The 19348-nt window shown below is 49.3% G+C and overlaps 1 protein-coding gene across 1 annotated transcript in view; it reads left to right on the forward strand.

Moving 5' to 3' along the window:
• The window catches only part of LOC147740933 (uncharacterized), a 330387-nt gene that overhangs the window by 289363 nt on the left and 21676 nt on the right, over window positions 1–19348 (forward strand). The window contains exons 9-10 of the mRNA XM_086936090.1: window positions 6658–6701; window positions 8934–8973. Of these exons, the coding sequence (XP_086792216.1) occupies window positions 6658–6701; window positions 8934–8963 (74 nt within the window). The 3' untranslated portion in view covers window positions 8964–8973. The remainder of the gene's footprint in view (window positions 1–6657; window positions 6702–8933; window positions 8974–19348) is intronic.

Raw genomic sequence — 19348 nt, forward strand, 5'->3', positions numbered from 1 at the left:
CCGTACCCCTTCGGTCCGTAAACCTACGATCATGGGGTGTACACAGGGACATACCCACCGTACCCCTGAAATCCAGGGGCGTACATACCGTTCCCCGGTGCACCATACCCCTGCAACCATGGGGTGTACACACCGTACCCGTGGGGGTCCGTTTCGTACACATTTCGAGGCGAAATCTGCTTTTACGAAAGTTTTAAGTCGCTGTAGAAAACGAGTCATACGGAGTGTTGTTGATACGATTCGTATTAGCTGGGTCAGAAAATGCAGCTTCGATCGGTACGGACATCGCGTACTGCGCGTTCGGAATGCGATTCGTACGGATTAGTGAGTTGTACGGTCTTCAGTACGATTCGTATGGAGAAATACTTTGGGTACACATCGTACTACATCGTACGTAAGGGCATACGATTCGTATGGGAAAAACGCTCCATACGGCTATTCGGAGGGTATTTTACCGAATCGGAATCAGCCCCAAAATCTTCAAGCTAAGCACACAAAAAGGTCAGAGGTGACCATGTGCAATTAGTTTCATCTGACATAAAACACACACACCTACAGGCAATCCCTGAAACACAATGGCTTAATGTAACTCACATGTGAGAGTCCTTCTAAATAATTTCATTTAGTAGCATGAATTTAAAAATAGATTCATGTACAACTCGATTATTTCTACGCCATGCGAGAGTGGGGGTACTTGCTTTAAATGCGGTTTAGCTGAGCCGAGTAGACCACAAAGACAGAACAGGCAGGCCCAGTTATTTTGTTTTCGACCATATCTGTCCAATTCAGAGTTCCTTGAGAGAGTGCACCAGAGGTACCCCTGAGTTCTGAGTGTGCTCAACAAGTATTTTGCTGTACATATGTGCTCTAAACAAGCACGTTTAAAGCTTAAGCATTATCTGCTAATCTAACTTTCCCTTATATAAAAGTGAAAGATTAGCAATTATTTTGTCCTGCAGCAGGCCGTTCAGTGCTGGTATATTAAATGGGGGAGTTAGCGCTCGTTTCGTAAGCTGCCCTGTGTAATGTAAAAAAACAAATACAGGTGGGGCAGAAGACGGACAAGGTTTGGAATGCGAATTGAAATCTGCGCAAACTAAGCTGCCAGACAAATATGATGGTAGCTGGCGCTCTTTGTGAATCTTACAAACAAGTGCTGTTTTGGCCTAATTGCGGTGTGCGGAGTGTTTGGAAACATAGCAGACAACCTGTGCGAGCAGTGGTGGCAGGAAGAGCAGGAGCCACTGGCGAGGAAGCATGATGTATTTGAAAAATGCTGTGTGCGAGGAATGTGCAGTCGAGCCATTTCTGTGAAAGTCGGCCTTCTCTCCCTGATGGTAATATTTGTCTGGAGATGGCGTTTACTTAAAAAATTGGCTGGTAAATAGATCCTGCTTTCAAGAGCGCAATATATAGAAAAAAAACAAAGGGGGGGCTAGTAACCTTAGGGGGGATGGGTGAAGCTGCGAAGGAAGAGGGGTTTGGGGGATGCAGCCGGTGCCCTCCTCATAGGCGGAAATCATCTAGCGCTCCTGTGATGTACAAGACTCCACCATGTCCCTATTGCTACCAAGTCCTACAGCCTGATAGCTTAAGGTACATTATAAAACAATAGACAAACAAACAAATGAAACATAAACAATGACACTCACACATGCAGTGCTGGAACTGATGTGAAATATCACCGTCATCATTACCAACACAAAACAAGCCCAATCCCCCTAAAGGAAAGCCCCAAACCAAACCACTATCCTACCAAAAAAAAAAACAAGAAACTCTTAACATTAAAAGATTGCAAAAAGAGTAATAATGGCTAGAGCGGCTTTGTTTGAAGCTCAGGAACCCTGTTTCAGCCTCCACTGCAATACCTTTGGAGTGCAGGACACAAGTAATTAAAAATATATATATAGTTGCCAAACACAAATGTAACAAGCAAAGCAAAGGGGCCAGTCGCCATGGGAGGTGACAAATGAAGAGGAGGCGACTAACAAGACTATTTTCGAATCAAAAGCCAGCATTTAGGAGCTGGCGATCACGGCGGTCCTGTAGAGCAAGAGCTCTGACCAGCCTAACTCTATCCTGACCACAGATCCTGGCCCTGAGCATCCACGAGGGCACCCAACGCTCCTGTACTGTTGCTGGGTCTGGCGGCGACGTCTGGCGGCAGCTGCAGACTTGTGGCAGCTCCGGGGGACAAGCGGTGGCCCGACGAGGCGGCGAGGCCTGCGGGGTCCTGCGGGACCTACAAAGCCGGGACCTTGATTTTGGAAGTGGCCCGGGCCGGGCGCGGCTGCCGGCGGCAGTCGTGGGCGGAGTGCAGCTGGCGTGCCAGCTTGGGGGGCAGAGAGTAACTTGGCCCTGTGCTCCCCTGCTGAGGGGCCGGGAAGGGGACAGCGGTGCCCTGCCTGACGGAGCAGAGGCAGAATGCTGGAGTGGCCAGCGGGAGCGGCTGCCATTTTGAGACGCCCCTCCGCCCTTGAGTGAGCCTGCGGCGGGACACAGCCGGGCGGCCATACAAGTCAGCAGAGGGCACCCCGTAGGAGCGGAGAGTGAGTGGGACCTGGCGAGGGCTGCCCAAACTGCGGGGGACATCGCTGTAGCGGTGAGTCGAGTGTACCTGGTGGCTGGGAGCCTCGGGGGCCGCATCGGGCCCCGGTGGGGGAATCCTGCGGCACCTGGAGACCGGTGGAGGGTGTGTGCGCCGGGACCCCTGGAGCAGCTAGGGCATTGCTAGACGAAGGCTCCGGTCACGCGTCCCTGCCTGTGGCCTCGCTGGTGGCCTGACTGACGGAGTGGGGAGTCACTACTGGTAGCGGTGTTCACGGACCCCGGGGCCTGTGATCAACAGCCAACGACCACTAGGCCATCTATCTGGCCGGCCCTGCCAACTCTGGGACCGCAGGATAGGACGGGCATCAGAATAGGGAACCTCTGCTGTTTGGAACACTCTCCGCGAGTAGGATGACGCGAGGTGGAGCCGGAGGGCAAGCAGGGGACGATGGACAAGTTTACGGCGGTGGCCAGCTCTGGGGGGTCGCAGCCACCTGTACCTGACAACCCAGCATTGTTAGCAGCAATCACGCATCAAGGGACATGCTGGACGCCAAAATTGGGGCGGTTGGGTCCGATGTCACCCTCCTCTGCCAGGGCTTACAGAACGCTGTGGAGTACATCACTGGTGCGGAGACTCGCATTTCAGAGGTGGAAGATAATGTGTCCGTTCTAAAGAAAAAAGTTGCGGCCATGGAGAAGGTACAAAAGGGCCTGGCTATGAGGGTAGAGGATGTTGAAGGGCGCGCCCGGTGGAACAACCTCTGCTTTGTTGGCCTCCCGGAGGGCTGCAAGGGGGACAATGTGGAGCGCTTCCTGGCTCAATGGTTGGAGGGCTGGATCCCGGCGGACGCTTTATCCCGATGCTTCGTGGTAGAGAGGGCCATTCGGGCTCTCATGCAGAAATCCCCAGTTGGAGCGCACCCGCGGCCGATCATAGCCAAATTCCTAAATTATTTGGATCGGGATACCGTCCTGCGGCAAGCGAGAATGAAGGGCCCACTCACACATGAGAACGCGAATATCCTCATCTTTGCGGACTACACAAGGCTGGTGCAGCAACAACGCCAGTCATTTCTCGCAGCCAAAGCCCGCCTCCGTGGCCTCAAGCTCCAGTACGTGTTGCTCTACCCGGCGCGGCTGCGGGTTGTTTACAAGTCCCGCACTCTGTTCTTCGACACACCGGAGGATGTCTTCCAGTGGACGGATGAAACGGTGAAGATTCGGGTCAACACGGCCAGAGATGAAGAGTCGGACTCATCCTCAAGTGGAACAGCCCGGGAGGGCCTCAGAAGTCAGAGTCTGCGCCGCAGGGGATCGCGCTCGAGCCGTGGCTCGCGCCCTGGCTCGGCCTCTCGCCGGGATGACCCGGCACAGGAACAGCAAACTGATGTGCCTTGATCACTGTGGGACTTGAACATAGGCTTCTGTGGATGGTTGGTGCGGATGCTCAGGTGCACTGTTGATTCAGGCTGGGAGCCCCGCCCGGTCCAAATGGGTGGGAGGGAGTGACAGCCTCGTTCATATGGGCTGGCGCTAGGGGATCCATTGGAGGGGGTGGTTCTTGTTCCCCCATTGGGGACTAGGCTACGATCCGACCGTGACAGGTGCTTCCATGTTTGGGAGGTACGGGGTGGGGGGAGGAGGGAGGGGTGGATGTTCGGGGTTGGAAGTGGGCTGTTTGTTTGCGCATGTTTTGCTGCTTGCTGATTGCCATGTATTGCACCGGCTGTGCCTTGGAGACGCTTGTTCTTTATATGCTGTATTGCTCAAATGTCCACTGTTGGGGAGGGAGGGCGGGTAGGCCATGGATCATTATGAGTTTTGAGCTGGGAGTACGGGGGATGTTGGACAAGATGAAACGGGGGGCGGTCTTTCAGTACGCCAGAAGGGCAGGGGTGGATATTCTGCTACTGCAGGAAACTCATCTGCTTGGTACGAAGGCATTGTGTCTCTAGCGCTCTGGGTTTATGCACGCATACCACTCAGGCTTTACGAGGGGCTCCAGGGGGGTAGCGGTCCTAATACACCGTAGGATTTCTTACGTACACAAACGCATTTGGGCAGATACACAGGGCAGATACATCTTTGTGCAGGGTGAGGTTGGAGGTGATAAAGTGACTCTTGGTGGTGTATGTGCCCCACCCCCGCTACAGTGGTCACTGGTGGAGAGGTTCTTGTCCCTTTGGGGCACTATGCCTGACACTTTGTCCATTATAGGGGGGGGACTGGAATGACGTGATGAAGAGAAGCCACGATAGGTGGCGGGGTACGGAAGATGCCCAGGACCGGGGCGGGCGGACCCGCCACTAGATTGCATGCATTGTTCACGGGCCTTGACATGGGAAGACACTTGGAGATACAAACATGTGCCACATAGGGACTACACGTACTTTTCCACAGCACGAGATTCCTTCTCCAGACTGGATTACATTTTTGTCCCGAGGGTACAAGCCCATAGAGTGTTGTCAGTGGAGATTCTGCCACGGGCGCTCTCTGACCACTCGCCAGTAACTGTCACATTTTGTGTAGGCCCAGCCAAACAGCCGTTACGGTGGCGTATGTCGGCCTGGCATTTGATGCAGGATGAATACAGGGCACACATGACTATCGAAATAGATCATTACCTGACCTCCAATGTAGGTTCGGTTGACTCCCGGCCACCCTTTGGGAGGCCCTGAAGGCCAGGCTGCGAGGCGTAGATATTTCCTGGTGTGCGGCGGCCCGGAGGGAGAAACCGAAGGACCTGGTGCGGCGCGAGGCGGAGCTGGAGGCATTGGAGCGCAGAGGTCGGGAGGAGAGTGGTGGACCTGCCAGACGACAGCTAGTACTGGCGCAATAGCATTATGCCACAGTATTGATGGACGAAGCGAGGCAGGCCTGGCTGGCCACCCGAAGTCGGATCTACCAGTGGGGCGACAAATTGTGTAAGATGCTACACCGCCTGTGTCAAGGCTACATGCATGCCCAACCGTTGCCCCAGATCCTGGACCCCAGCGGGGAAATCATACTCGAACCCACTGCGATTGCAAAGAGCTTTGCAGGGTACTATGTGGGGCTGTACGTGCCCCGGGAGTGCCAGGAGGCCGAGGTTGTCCAGCGCTTTATAGATGATCTCCCCCCGAGGGCTATCTCGGACGAGGTGCGGAACCTTTTGGACCTGCCCATAACGGATGACGAATTAGGCGAGGCATTGGGCAAGCTAAATCCGGGCAAAGCGCCATGCCCCAATGGGTTTCCTAGCAAATTTTTCAGGCGGTTTTCGGTACAACTGGGCCATGCTTCTGTGGTATTAACAAGGGGATCACTGGCAAGTGACATGTAGCAAAAGAGTTCCACAGAAAGTCAGATTTATAAGGAGCTGTTTTTAATTCTAGGTATTGTAATACAACAGGAAGCTTTCAGATAAATGAAGATCATGTAGAAATTAAAACAGTATTCGTGTTTTTTCTCAGCTAGGTAGGATTTGAAATCATATATACTGTAAATGTTAGTGCAAAAACATTTTTTGGCGATTTAGATGGGAAATACAGACACTTTAATGAATTTGCAGTTGTGAGATTGAACCACTGTTTGTGATGGATGTATGATGTTACAACGCAGGCTATTACAACGCCTGCCTTTACAACGCGGTTTTTACATCGCATACCTTTACAACGCATAGCGCTTAGAGGTGCTGGATAGTGAAAAGTTTAATTTTCTATTCCAACTCCAGTCCCCGTGGACACTAGGGAAGGTGTTGGATAGAAAATTAAACTTATTCCCTATCCTAGAGCGCCCCCCAGCGCAATGCATTGTAATGGTTTGCGTTGAAATGACCGCGTTGTAATGGTAGTGCGTTGTAAAAGTTTCGTTGTAAAGGTTGTTCACCATTTGTGATTGATAACACATTGAAAACACAAGTTGCCAAATGTCACTTTTTACCTTTCGTATCGTATATTGGTGAATATGGATGTTTTTAGGATAATATATTTCCCATTATTACCATACATTTTAAATAATACAAACAATGAAAATAAAAGTGATGTTTTTAATGTCTGGACAACAGCAGAGAAGAAGTTGTTCTAGAAATAGCTGATCCATAAAATTCATTTGTATCTGTTTTAGACACAAAGAAGATTTTAACCACTGTCAAAGGGGAAGAGAATGTGGTAAGTGTAATCCAGAATGTTATGCTTTATCATATGAAGGACATTCATTCTACAGTATCAAATCCTCCTGCTACACTTTGAGAAGAATAAGGCTTGTGAGGAAATGTCATTATATATATGGTGTTGTTTGTGCGACCACACTGTGTATTATACTCACAATATCATCTTGGGTCCAGTTAGGTTCATCTGTAAAACCTTTAGCTCAACACTGGGTAGCTGTGCTTCGAGCAGCAAGGCTTAAAGAAAGTAATACGTTTGAAGCATTTAGAACTAATAAAATAAAACAAAGTTTAATGCATGCAACTTAAAAGAAATCCATAACACATAGAGTATATTTTATGAACGTTTAGACACCAAACCAAACAAAATTCACTGGAGGGTACCAAGCATTGGCAACTGCAAAGTTTGGAAACTATATAAAACTTTTAGATAGTTGTGTTTGAGTACTCTGGCCTAATACAATATGGGGAAGATCAGGGGTGCAGGGAAAATGAGGAGGAGTTAGACAGTTACCTTCGCACCAAAGAAGTCTCAAGTCTAGGTCCAGGCGCTAAGGAAACCTCCATAGACTTCAATGGAGTGATCCTGATGTAAGGGATACAGGACGCTGAAGATGCTATAAGATTTTGAGGATGCTGTGGGGAAACCGGGGACTTCCATGGGCACTCCTTGGTCCAGAGTCTACATGGAGTAACAATAGCTACAGGGGTCGTGTTCCTCAAAGTTATTTTTGGTCCAATAAAAGTCCATTTGCCACTGGACTACTGGCCTCCGGTCACAGCAAAACCAGCGGTTCTGTTTGGTGATGGCTAGTCTCAGTCTTGGGTGCCCTAACTACACTCTGATGACTCTCCCAGGTCCTGCATATTTGAGTGCAACTTCAGAGCGATAGGACTTGGTCACCCAGGCTTTAGATCAAGCAGTCTGTGGTGATCAGGCGATTGTGGCTACTGACTAGCCAGATTGGGCTTCTTCAGCTTTTGTGGCCATAGTGCTGTAGCAGGAAATCAGCTAACTGGCTCTTGGATTTCTCCTCTTCTGTCTGGGGCTCAGGAGTGACTTTAGCACAAGCCAGGCACCACAGGCACAATCCTTTCTTTGCTAGCAGATGCAGTTCAGCAGTTTGTGCAGCCTTTCTTGCCAGGTCCAGGGAACAGTAGAACAGTGTTTACTTGGTCCTCTCTCCAGTCCAGATATGATCTGAGGTCTGGCTTCTAGAGGGAGCCATATTTATGCCCAGAAAGTGCCCTTGGGGAGGAAGCCAATGGGCTACCAGCTTTCCTCCCACCTTATGATGTCTTCCTACAATGTGTGGCATCTAGCTATCCCAGACTGCACTATTCTGCTCACTCACAAGATGGTGGCACTTTGGAGACCACTGTAGAGGTCTGGCTACCCCTCTCTGTCCCCATGCCAACCCGTCTACCTGAACAAAAGAGCATCCACTTCTGTGTGTGGTCACCATTTGCCCTTCAAAGGTGGCTTTCCCTTTAAAACTCGTCTTTTGGGCTCACACCCTCTGTAGCTTCTTGCAAGTAAGAGATAGAACCTCTTCCAACCGCAGGCTTCAATTGACTCCACTCCTGAGAGTTATTCACACCTCTCCCCTGAACAGCAAAAGGTTGTCTTGTGGCCAGCTTCTGCAAGTGGCCACTGGAAAACTTTGGCAACAAAGTGGCAACTTTCTAAAAGTTGCATATACTCAAAAGTAGGCCCAGGCGTAGTGGGCATAGTGGGGCTCCGCGGAGCTATGCGGAGTGGGCGAGAAGCTACGCCCACTCCCGCACTCCGCATAGCCCCACTACGCACCTCCCTCCCGCTCTCCTCTACATACATTATTTAAGCAAAATACCCTTAATAAAGCAAGTTTAAAGCACTTACCGTGTCCGGGGCTCGTCCGGGGCTCCCTCTAAGAATCGCGTCGTCATGGATACCAATGCGCATGCGCGGGCGGCCGCGCATGCGAATTGGTATCTATGAAGGGACGCTATTCCAGGGAAAATGGGCATGACTGCTTTGGGTGGCCCAAGAGGGCTTAACAAACAGTCATAGCGCACTTGGGGCGACACTCCTCAGCCATAGTGGAGGAGCCACCACTGCTTTTTTGGCACTACTATGTTCTATTTAGCTGCAAATATAGCTTCAAAGCCTGTGCTGTCTTTTGTTGTATTGTTTTGTTGAATGTACCGTTGATAAGGTATTGGTCTAAATCTGTAATATTGCCTTTTTCAGTATGAAAATATTGCAGTTATTTCCAAATGAAGATGCTAAGGTGAGTGCAATACAAGTAAGAATTACAATCACCCAAACCACAGGAGATGATGTTCCTACTGGCCTCCAATGAGGAAGGAGTCTTAATGGTACAGGGGGTGCTCTGGCCCCACGGCCCACAGTTCAACTAGCTTTTCATGCTGGTAGGAGCTGCACACCTAGTCCATGTGCCTGCCACAGTGTCTCTAGCTCAGAGATGAAATGATTCGAAAGCTGTGATCCAGCTCACTCTCATAGTGGTTTATAGTGATGGCAGTTTATAACATCTGAGAGTGAACTACAAAAAATATTGTGGATGCTTCAATTATATGACCTAGCATTTCTATCACTATTTTATAAAAAACTGTTTGTGTCCAGTAATAAGACTGAGTCTATGTTTAAGCATATGGGCTGCAGTTAAGAAAAAGCAACAATACTACAATAAAACATCATACCACCAAAACAAACCAACAGCATATTAATTCGACACAATAACAGTAAATAAACTAAACACATCACTACTGTGTTACTGTATTGATTTTTATGATGTTGGTTTTTTTTGGTTTATGAGTCCGGTTGTTGCATTGCTCTTTCTTATTAGTTTGTGTTTTTGTTGTAGTGCAGTGTTATTTTGTTTCGTTCTTGGTGTTTTATGTTATTTTATATTATTAGCGTGTTAAGTAATTTTGCTAATAATCTACTAGAAATATTTGATGAGTTTCAATTCCTAGGGAGCACTTTACATTTCCTTTATCAGACTGTGAATATATGTTTTTTTTATTCAGATTTTATTGTGAAAATATATATACATAAAAGCATAATCTCTTAAATTACTTACTATCTGGCATCAAAGACCTATTCTGATTTGTAATGTTTAGGGGGCCGATTCACAGAACTAATCTGAGAGGAAATCCTAAAATTCCTACTTTTGGTATTCACAGAATGCATTTAGAAGTAGTAAAGTTAGGACTTCTAACTTTACTACTACTAAACTGGGATGAAATCCTAACCTTACTACATTTGGTATTCACAGCAGGCATTTTGAAGAAGTAAAGTTAGGACTCCTAACTTTACTACTGCTAAATGCCTTTCGTGAATACCAAAATTAGTAAGTTTATTTTTTATCTCAGTTTAGTAGTAGTAAAGTTAGGAGTCTTAACTTTACTACTACTAAATGCCTTCTGTGAATACCAAAAGTATTAAGTTTAGGATTTTATCTCAGATTAGTTCTGTGAATCGAATATATCCATACCATATCCATATCCATATCCAAGCCAGTTTACAACCTGCAGGTTTCATACAAAACCACAGAAGTATTGCATTCGTTCTCAAAGACCAAAGGTCAGATAAAGAGCAATCCTCTTATTTAATTATAGCTCTGTACACATCGGTAGTCCAGTATTTCCAACCCCCATCAGTCATTATCCACAAAAAGAACTCAGCTCACTGTATCAAACACTACTGAAGCCAACTCTGCTTATTTAAAACAAAATAACCTATTGTCCTTATACAAAAACAATGTATAAACAGCTCCCTGTAACACATTCTCAAATCTAATAGTCTCAACTGATAACATGTAAAGAGCTCCCTACGAATTGAAATTGATAAATTTACAATGTATCTGTCAGGCTGGGTTACCGACCTAGTAGGTGGTAACTGTGCATGGTCAGTGCCAACCAAGTGCCCAAATATATAGAGCTACTCGAGATAATGCTAAGTTGGCTACCAAAGGCAATGCAGAAAATTGATTGCCTCTGCCAAAAATCTAACAATATCCGTGGACCCCAGCTTTAGAACTTTAGAATGCCAAATGGCCAAAATGCATGGCTTACGTCATCCATCAAAACAGCAGTTCCCAGGCTTGCTTGATGTGGTTTGGCCCATGACGTCTTTTATAAGACAATTGCTGTGACTGTCAGAGGAACTTAGAAGCCGCTCTAGCTCTCTGCATACCAGTAGAGGATGGGAGTGTTTTATGGTGTCTCTTCGTAGCCCAAAGACAACTTCTGGGTGTATGTGCTATTTATGAAACTCTGGCTAAGGTAGCATAGCCGCTAAGGTCAACACAGGGAGAGGCAACAGTTTAGTTCAGGGGGTGGCGTTGCAATTGTATATAAAAATAAATGGGAGCTCCGTAGGAAAGAGGTCACTTCCTGGGGCAGCTGTGAAGCCTTAGAATTTAGCATCCGTCTCTCAGTGCATTTTACCTTAGGAGGCTCACTGATCTATAGGCCCCCAGGCCCAGTGGGACCTTTTCTCCAGGCTTGGGGGGATGCAGTCACTACTAGGGCGATAAGATTGCCCATTACATGGTTCTTGGTGACCTGAATATACATCTGGACCAGACAGACAGTAAGGATACACAAGACCTGCTTGATGGGTTGCAATTGGCTCTGCTTAGTCAGCATGTTATCTCTCCCACTAATCAAGCTGGACATGTTCTTGATCCTATCTGCACTATCTTTCCGATTGACGTACAGAATTCCTGACCATTTTATAACCCATTTTTCCTGGGAGGTGTCCAAGCCGGAGCCTTTGGCACACCCGAGTTATAACTCAGCCTTGGGCAGAATTGATCCCTTGGAGTTTAATCCGGTTTTGGAGCCTCTAAACCCATATTGGTTGGAGAACTCGAGGACCAGGTTTCAGGGTTCTCAAGCTGGCTCTCGACGACAGCTGCCATGGTGGCTCCCCCACGCTCCACCAGACGGGCTAGAGATTCTCCATCTAAGCCCTGGTTCAACTCTTTTCCTAAAGATTTGAAGTACGATTGTAAATCTGTGAATGGGCGTGGAGGAGGAGTGACTACTGTCCAGTTGCTAAAAGCAAGCTAAGAGATAAGCAGAAGATATATTATGCCGCGATTAAGCGGGCTTTGTCTCCTGTGGAGCAAGCAAGTGTAATGCCATCCTCACCCTCTTGGTGCAACACTCTGTTTTTTTTCAGAGATAAGAGTTTGGCTATTCAGTCAATCTTTATTCCTTGTAGTAGCCACTCGTAGGCCTTTGTGGAGTGTCCCTCGGCTTATACTCGACACTCTTTTTCAGACTTTAGGCCAGTGGCTCCTCTGGAATGTCAGAAAATCCTTAAAGGTCTAAAATGAGGTTCTCCTTCAGACCCCTGTCCAGCGAGGACGCTGACAGCAGCAGCTGAGGTTGCCAATGCGGAAGTGAACGCCATCATCAATCGCTCGACAGAAAGCGGTGGTCCCTTTGGCTTGGAAGGAGGCCAAGATCCGGCCTCTCTTGAAAAAGTAGTCACTTGACCCCCTCTGCTCAGGGAACTACCGGCCCATCTCCCTCCTCCCTGCATTGGCAAAATTATGTGAGAAGGCAATTAATAAACAGCTTACCAATTTTGGGGAAAATTAGGGACTTCTTCACCCAGCGCAACCCGGGTTCCGGACATCACACAGCACTGAATCAGTGCTGGTTGAGGTGGCAGAGGCTATACAGGACAGTCTGGACTCTGGCAGGAGGGCTGCACTTATTTTGCTCGACCTCACAATCCTACATTCATTGCTGCTGTCACGGCTGGCCAGAATCGGTCTGTCGGGTACTGTGTGGGGCCGGTTCTGCTCCTTCTTGGAGGGGCTGTTGGAGCAGATCTGGATCCCACCCTGCTTCTCCTCTCCTCAGCTAGTTACAACGGGTGTCCCGCAGGGTTCCTCCCTTAGCACCCTCTTATTTAATATCTATATGACTCCTCTAATATATTTAGCAGAGGAGCTGGGGGCTAAGGTGCTGGCCTAGGCGGACGACACCCAGCTGCTTTTCACCGGGGCCAAAGGTGAGAATTATGTTTTCTGGGCCCAACACTGCCTGTCATCAATTTTCGAATGAATGGCGAAAGCACAACTCAAGCGCAATGACGGGAAATTAGAGATTTTGCTCTTTGGCTCATTCCCTACGAATTTCAGAGAACAGCTCTGGCCTCTTGAGTACCCACGACTGACCTCCACTGGGCAGCCAATCTTGGGGTCTGGTTCGACGAAGACCTCTCTTTTGCAGTTCACATCTAGAAGATGGCCAGTGACTGCTTTGCCTTGCTGAAATCTTTTAGAAGTTTATTTCCCCTCCTATCACCTGCGGCAAGGCAAACGATCACATGTGTGTTGATCTTGTCCCGGCTGGACTGCACTAATGCCCTCTTTGCTGGCATCCCGGGCTACCTGCTGAAGAAGCTACAGGTGGTCCAGAACACCGCTGCTAAACTGTTATTGGGGCATCCAGGGACAGTGTTCACATTCAGTTGTGCTTTTAGAAGTAATATTTAAATTATTGATCATGGCCCACAGCGCGCTCCATGGGTGTGGTCCTCTTTATCTGCAGAAGCGTGTCTCCTTTTATGCTCCCACTCGTTCGCTGCATTCTTCGTCCCTTTGCCTGGCCCAGGTTCCTCGTTTCAAGCATCAGAGAATAGGGGGTAGTTCTTTTTTAGTTAAAGCAGCAGTTGCATGGAATGTTCTTCCTCTGGCCCTGCGTACCATCCAGGATTCAGGCACGTTCAAGAAAAAATGCAAGACCTATCTATTCATTTGAACCTTATCGCCACTTCTCGTTGGTTTCGCGCAGGGACACTCACGAGTAGACTTGCACGTAAGAAATGTATATAACATAACATAACATTCATTAGTTGTTGTAGGTGCTTGTTTGTCATTCACATCTTACAAGGAATAGTTGATCTTTCATTCAAAGACCCTGGGTGAGACTCCTAATCCTTAGGAGGAAACATGCAACCTAAGAGGAGATGCTCCTGAAGCAAGAAAAAACAGATCTCCCAATATTACCAGACGCTATTTAGTGCTAGAGACTTGATTATGGACCAGCTACCCTCCTCAGCACTATCTCATGGTGCCACTTCAGAAACTCACAAATGCTTTCCGGTGGTTGAGTCTTCCTCCATAGGACTATCTCAGCAGGTGCCACTTCAGATGTCTCAAAGACTTGCATGTGAATGCACCATCCTCCTCTGCACCATTTTGTGAGGCACCACTCGAGAAGTCCCAAAGACTTTCTGGTCAATGATTCACCCTCTGCAGCACCTTCTGATGAGGCCCACTCTATTTGGCGAAGGGTTCGCAATCGGATACCATCGCTGAACCCAACTATCCACAGGTTCATGGGCTTCTTAGTGCTTCAGAATGAATTTGTGCTATGACTGGCGTCCTCCATCCGTGCCTGCTCGGCCACAGTTGGCATTGCAAGAACTTCAGGATCAAGCAAGCTGATCTTATTTTCTGAATGAAGTTGGCAATATTTCCATAATAAAAAGGGGAAGCGGGCTACATCCAGTCCTAAGCTTCAATGAACTAACCCATTTTTATTCACTCAGAAGTTCAAGATGATAATTTTGGCTGAGGGGCTGGTAGCTGTTCAAAACATTAACAGGATGAACACTTTGACTCTTAAGAATACCTCCTTATCTGCCCATCAAGTAAGATCACAGGATGTAGTGTTGTGTCAGAATAAGAAAACATTAATAGATGAGAACACTTCCACGTCTCAGTACCTCCCTACAGGTCTTTGGCAAGATCCTGAGCCCGTAGGTCACATTTCTGTAGCAACAGACGGTACCCAGATGACTTTCCCACAAGAGTGCTATTACATGAGAATACAGAGAGTAGTCTTGGCCTTCCACTGGACACATCAGGTTTGGTTCTCAGTGAACTACTCCACCCTTTCTCTGTGAAAAACCTTCTGTGTAGCGGTGGTACCTCATGTCCTCCTTCACTTGCTTTCTGGAAAACCAGTCAATGCTCATCGTGGTTTGTTCATCCTTCGCTCAGAAGTTGGTCTGTCAAACATAAACTCATTTCTAAAAAATGTTTTTTACTGAGCAAAAACAAACAGCAGCACAAAAGCAAGCAATATCAATGCAGTACTGATCAATCAATCAATCAATCAATCAAGGGATTTGTAAAGCACACTACTTACCCGCTAGGGTCTCAAGGCGCTGGGGAGGGGGGAGCTGCAGCTAGTGGTCAAAGACCCAGTTCTTGAGCAGTCTTCTGAAGGCCGGGAGGTCCGTGGTCCGTCGTAGGTGGAGGGGGAGGGCGTTCCAGGTCTTGGCGGCGCGGTGGGAGAAGGATCTGCCCCCAGAAGAGGGTCCGTTGAGGCGCAAGGCGGCGGCCAGGGACAGGTCAGCGGAGCGGAGTTTCCTGTTGGGGGCGTAGAAGGAGAGTCTGTTGTTGAGATAGGCTGGGCCGGTCTTGTGGAGTGCTTTGTGTGCATGGATTATGTGTTTGAATGTGATTCTTTTGTCGACGGGGAGCCAGTGTAGGTCTCTCAGGTGCGGGGTGATGTGGTCCTGGCGTGGGACATCTAGGATCAGGCGTGCGGAGGTGTTCTGGATTCTTTGGAGCCTGTTGATGAGTTTGGACAGGGCTCCGGCGTAGAGGGCATTTCTGTAGTCGAGTCGGCTGCTGACGAGGGAGTGGGCGACGGTTTTCCGTGTGTCCATCGGGATCCATCTGTAGATCCTGCGGAGCATAAGAAGGGTGAGGAAGCAGGGGGAGGAGACTGCGTTGACTTGTTTGGTCATGCTGAGCTTGGAGTCGAGGATGACTCCTAGGTTGCGTGCAAGGTTGGTTTGTTTTTGCTCAGTAAAAAACATTTTGGTGGTTCCCAGAGATGCTGGCCACCAGGAGTCGTCCCAAGCCGAGGGGCTGGGCCCGAGGATGAGGATCTCTGTCTTGTCCGTGTTCAGCTTGAGCCGGCCTGCCTCCATCCAATCGGCAACGGCCTTCGTGCTCTGGTGCAGGTTGGATTTGGCAGTGAGGGGGTCCTTGGTGAGGGAGAGGATCAGCTGGGTGTCGTCGGCATAGGAAATTATGTTGAGGTCGTGTAGTCTGGTGATGGATGTATGTCGTTACTACGCATGCTTTTACAATGCATGCCTTTACCACGCAGGTTTCACAACGCAATTCATTACAACGACTTGCGTTGGGGGGGGCTGGATAGTGAATAGTTTAATTTACTATTCCAACTCCAGTCCCCATGGATAGTAGGGAAGGTTTTGGATAGTAAATTAAACTAATCCCAATCCTACAGCGCCCCCCAAGCGCAAGTCGTTGTAACGACTTGCGTTGTAAAAGTTTAGTGGTAAAGGTACTGTGTGATAAAAATTGCGTTGTAAACTCTGTCCCCCTCTGGCGATGCGAGCGAGGGTAGCCATGTAGACATTGAACGGCATCGGTCTGAGGGAGGATCCCTGCGGGACGCCACAGATGGTTTTGGTGGTTCCGGATTGGAACGGGGAGGAGGACTCTCTGGGTTCTGTCGGTGAAAAAGGAGGTGGTCCAATCCAGGGCCTTATCTCGGATACCTGCCTCGTAGAGGCATGTGGGAAGAGTGTGGTAGCAGACGGTGTAAAAGGCAGCGGAGAGGTCCAAGAGGACGAGGGCTGCTCTCTCGCCGTTGTCGAATAGGATTCTGATGTCGTCTGTGGCGGCGATGAGGGCGGTCTCGGTGCTGTGGTTGCTGCGGAAACCTGACTGGGAGGGGTCCAGGATGCTGTTGTCTTCTAGGTAGCAGGTGAGCTGGGTGTTGATGATCTTTTCGATGACTTTCACCGGGAAAGGAAGCAGGGAGACGGGCCGGAAGTTCTTGAGGTTGCTCGGGTCCGCCTTGGGTTTCTTCAGTAGGGGGTTGATCTTGGCGTGCTTCCAGCTCTCAGGGAATGTAGCGGTTTTGAAGGAGAGGTTGATGATGTTCCGCAGGTGGGGTGCGATGAGGCTGTCGGCTTTGTTGGCGATGTGGTGGGAAGAGGGTCAGACGGGGAGCCTGAGTGGATGGTGCTCATGGTCTTGATTATGTGCTCGGTGCTCCTGTTGGTCCATGTGGTCAGAAGGTCGAGGTCGGTGGGGTTCGGTGTGTTCGATACGGCGGGGTCCGTCGGGTTCATCCAGGGGTTGAAGCTGTTGTGGATGTCGGTGATTTTGTGGTGGAAGAAGGCGGCGAGGGTGTGGCACAGGGCTTGCGACGGCGGGATGTCTTTGGTGCAGGAGCTGGGATTGGAGAGTTCCTTCACGATGTTGAAGAGCTCTTTGCTGTTGTGGGCATTGTTGTCGAGGTGGTCTTTGAACGAGGCTCTTTTGGTGGCCATGATGAGGTGGTGATGGTTGCGAATGGCGTCTTTGTGGGCTGCGTGGTTTGCAGGTGTTCTATCGCTGAGCCAGATGTTTTCGAGTTTCCGGCAGGTGCGCTCGGAGTCTAGGAGCTCCGTTGTGAACCAGCTTGATCTCTTGCTGGTGTCTCTGTTGGTGGGTTGTCTCACTGGTGCTACGGTGTCTGAGGGAGCGGGCCTCATCCTCGGGGTCGGTGGGTCTGATTGGTGGGTCGAGGGTGAGGTGCGTTTCTAGTAGTTCCTTGGTGACTTTGCCCCAGCGTCGGCAAGGGGTCTGTGGGGTGCGGTGGTGTGTGACAGGTTTCTGGAAGGTGAAGTGGACGCAGTGGTGGTAAGTCCAGGTGAGCTCGAAGGTGTGGCTGAGGGCAACGTGTGGGCTGGAGGAGAAGATGGCATCCAGCGTGTGGCCAGCGGTGTGGGTCGGGGTTGTGACGATCTGTTTCAGTCTGAGGGTAGCGAGGTTGTCGATCAGGGTGGAGGAGTTGCTGTCGTTCTTGTTTTCCAGATGGCTCAGGTCGCCGAGCAGGATGTAGTTGGTGGAGGTCAGTGCGTGCATGCTGATGAAGTCGGTGATGGAGTTGCAGAATTGGGAACGTGGGCGGGGTGGTCTGTAGACGAGGGTGAATCTGAGGGTGGTCTTGGGGTCCGTGTGGATCTTGAAGTGCCAGTATTCGGCGGTGGTGAGGGTGTCGTCTGTGTTTGTGGAGACCTTGATGGTGTTCTTCTGGATTATGGAGATCCCTCCTCCGACTCCGTTGGTGCGGTCTCTGCGGGAGATCTTGTATCCGTCGGGGATGGCCACTGGGATGTCTGGGGCGGAGGCTTCATTCATCCAGGTCGCGGTTAAGAAGGCGACATCATGTGTTTTGGTGGTCAGTAGGTCCCAGAGCTTGACGGAGTGCTTGTGTGCGGAGCGGGTGTTGAGCAGGATGCAAAGCAGTCGGATGGGTTCCATTGTGGGTGCCTTGGTGTCGCGGTTGCATGAGAAGTTGCAGTTCTGGCAGGTGAAGGGGCCGTGGGTGCACTTGGGGGTGGCCTTGTAGCAGTTGATGGTCGGTCCGTGGTTGAGAGTGCTGAGGGTGGTGGCGTCGTAGTGGTAGCGGACGTCCCGGGTGGCGTGAGGGCCAGGGGTTCTAACGCTGGGCGCGGTCCAGGCATGGACGGGCGCAGACGGCTTGCCTTAGGCACGCCTTCAGCACACCAGCGTCACGGTCGCGCAGCGCCCGCCATTTAAGGTGAAGTGGGGAGGGAGGATCAGCTGGGAGGTGGGCAGCGGGTTGGAGGGCACCGAATGAACACGGGGGCGGGGCCACAGGTGGGGCAGCGCCGGGAAAAAAACTATACGGCGGAAGGGAGAGAAAGCCTAGAACGAACAGGCACACAGCAGCAGCAACAGGCAGTGGCACAGGCGCACAGGATACAGAAGGATAGAAATGGGCGGGGCACGGCACACTGGATACAGAAAGGAAAAAGCAGGGCAGGGGCACAGGCACACTTCAGCACCGGGGAAGCGGCAGCAACGGAGCAGGAGAGTAGTCAGGTGCAGGGGCACCAGGAGCGTGAGCCAGCAAGAATCTGCAAGGATGGCACTGGCAGGGGTGGTGCTTCAGTGGAGGGGGAGCGACCTACCAGGAAGATCAAGGGTCAAGGGTCTCTGATAAGACACAATAAGGTGACAGTGCATCTTGCCAGAACTTAATTAGCAGCAATAGGCAGAAATGTACGACCTACTAATGCAAAGTACCATCCCAGTCGTATAGAAACACAGTTGCTTTTCCGTTCATTTGAGGTAACAAATATCAGATCACTGATCTAGATTTGTAAAGTACTAGTGAGATAAATAAAGTGTCATACTGCGCATTACAAAAAACAAGCAAACACTTTTAGCAGCGAACCAATAAAATACAAATATCAATAGACCAACTGTCTCAGCCCCTTAGAAAAACAAACAGATAATACATGTTTGGTGCTCCCCTGAGCTGAGATACTAAAGTGCTAATGTGCAGTAACTCCTTGAGAATATTGGGGTACATAAAATTGATATATGACATTGTGGAAGTTTAAATAGGTAGAAAACATGCAGCCACCAACTACAAACTTCAATGGAGCAAAGAAATACATCTTTCTCTACCCCTCCAACTATATTAAAGTACAAGCATGAAATAAGATATAAAAACAAAACAAAAGTAACTCATATAAAATAATGTATAACATTGTTCACATTAAGACACGAGAGTAAAGAACAAACTCACTAAAGTAAAAAAAATGAA

The sequence above is a fragment of the Lissotriton vulgaris genome, chromosome 1_1 (genome assembly GCF_964263255.1).
Source record: "Lissotriton vulgaris chromosome 1_1, aLisVul1.2, whole genome shotgun sequence".
Taxonomy (NCBI): Eukaryota; Metazoa; Chordata; class Amphibia; order Caudata; family Salamandridae; genus Lissotriton; species Lissotriton vulgaris.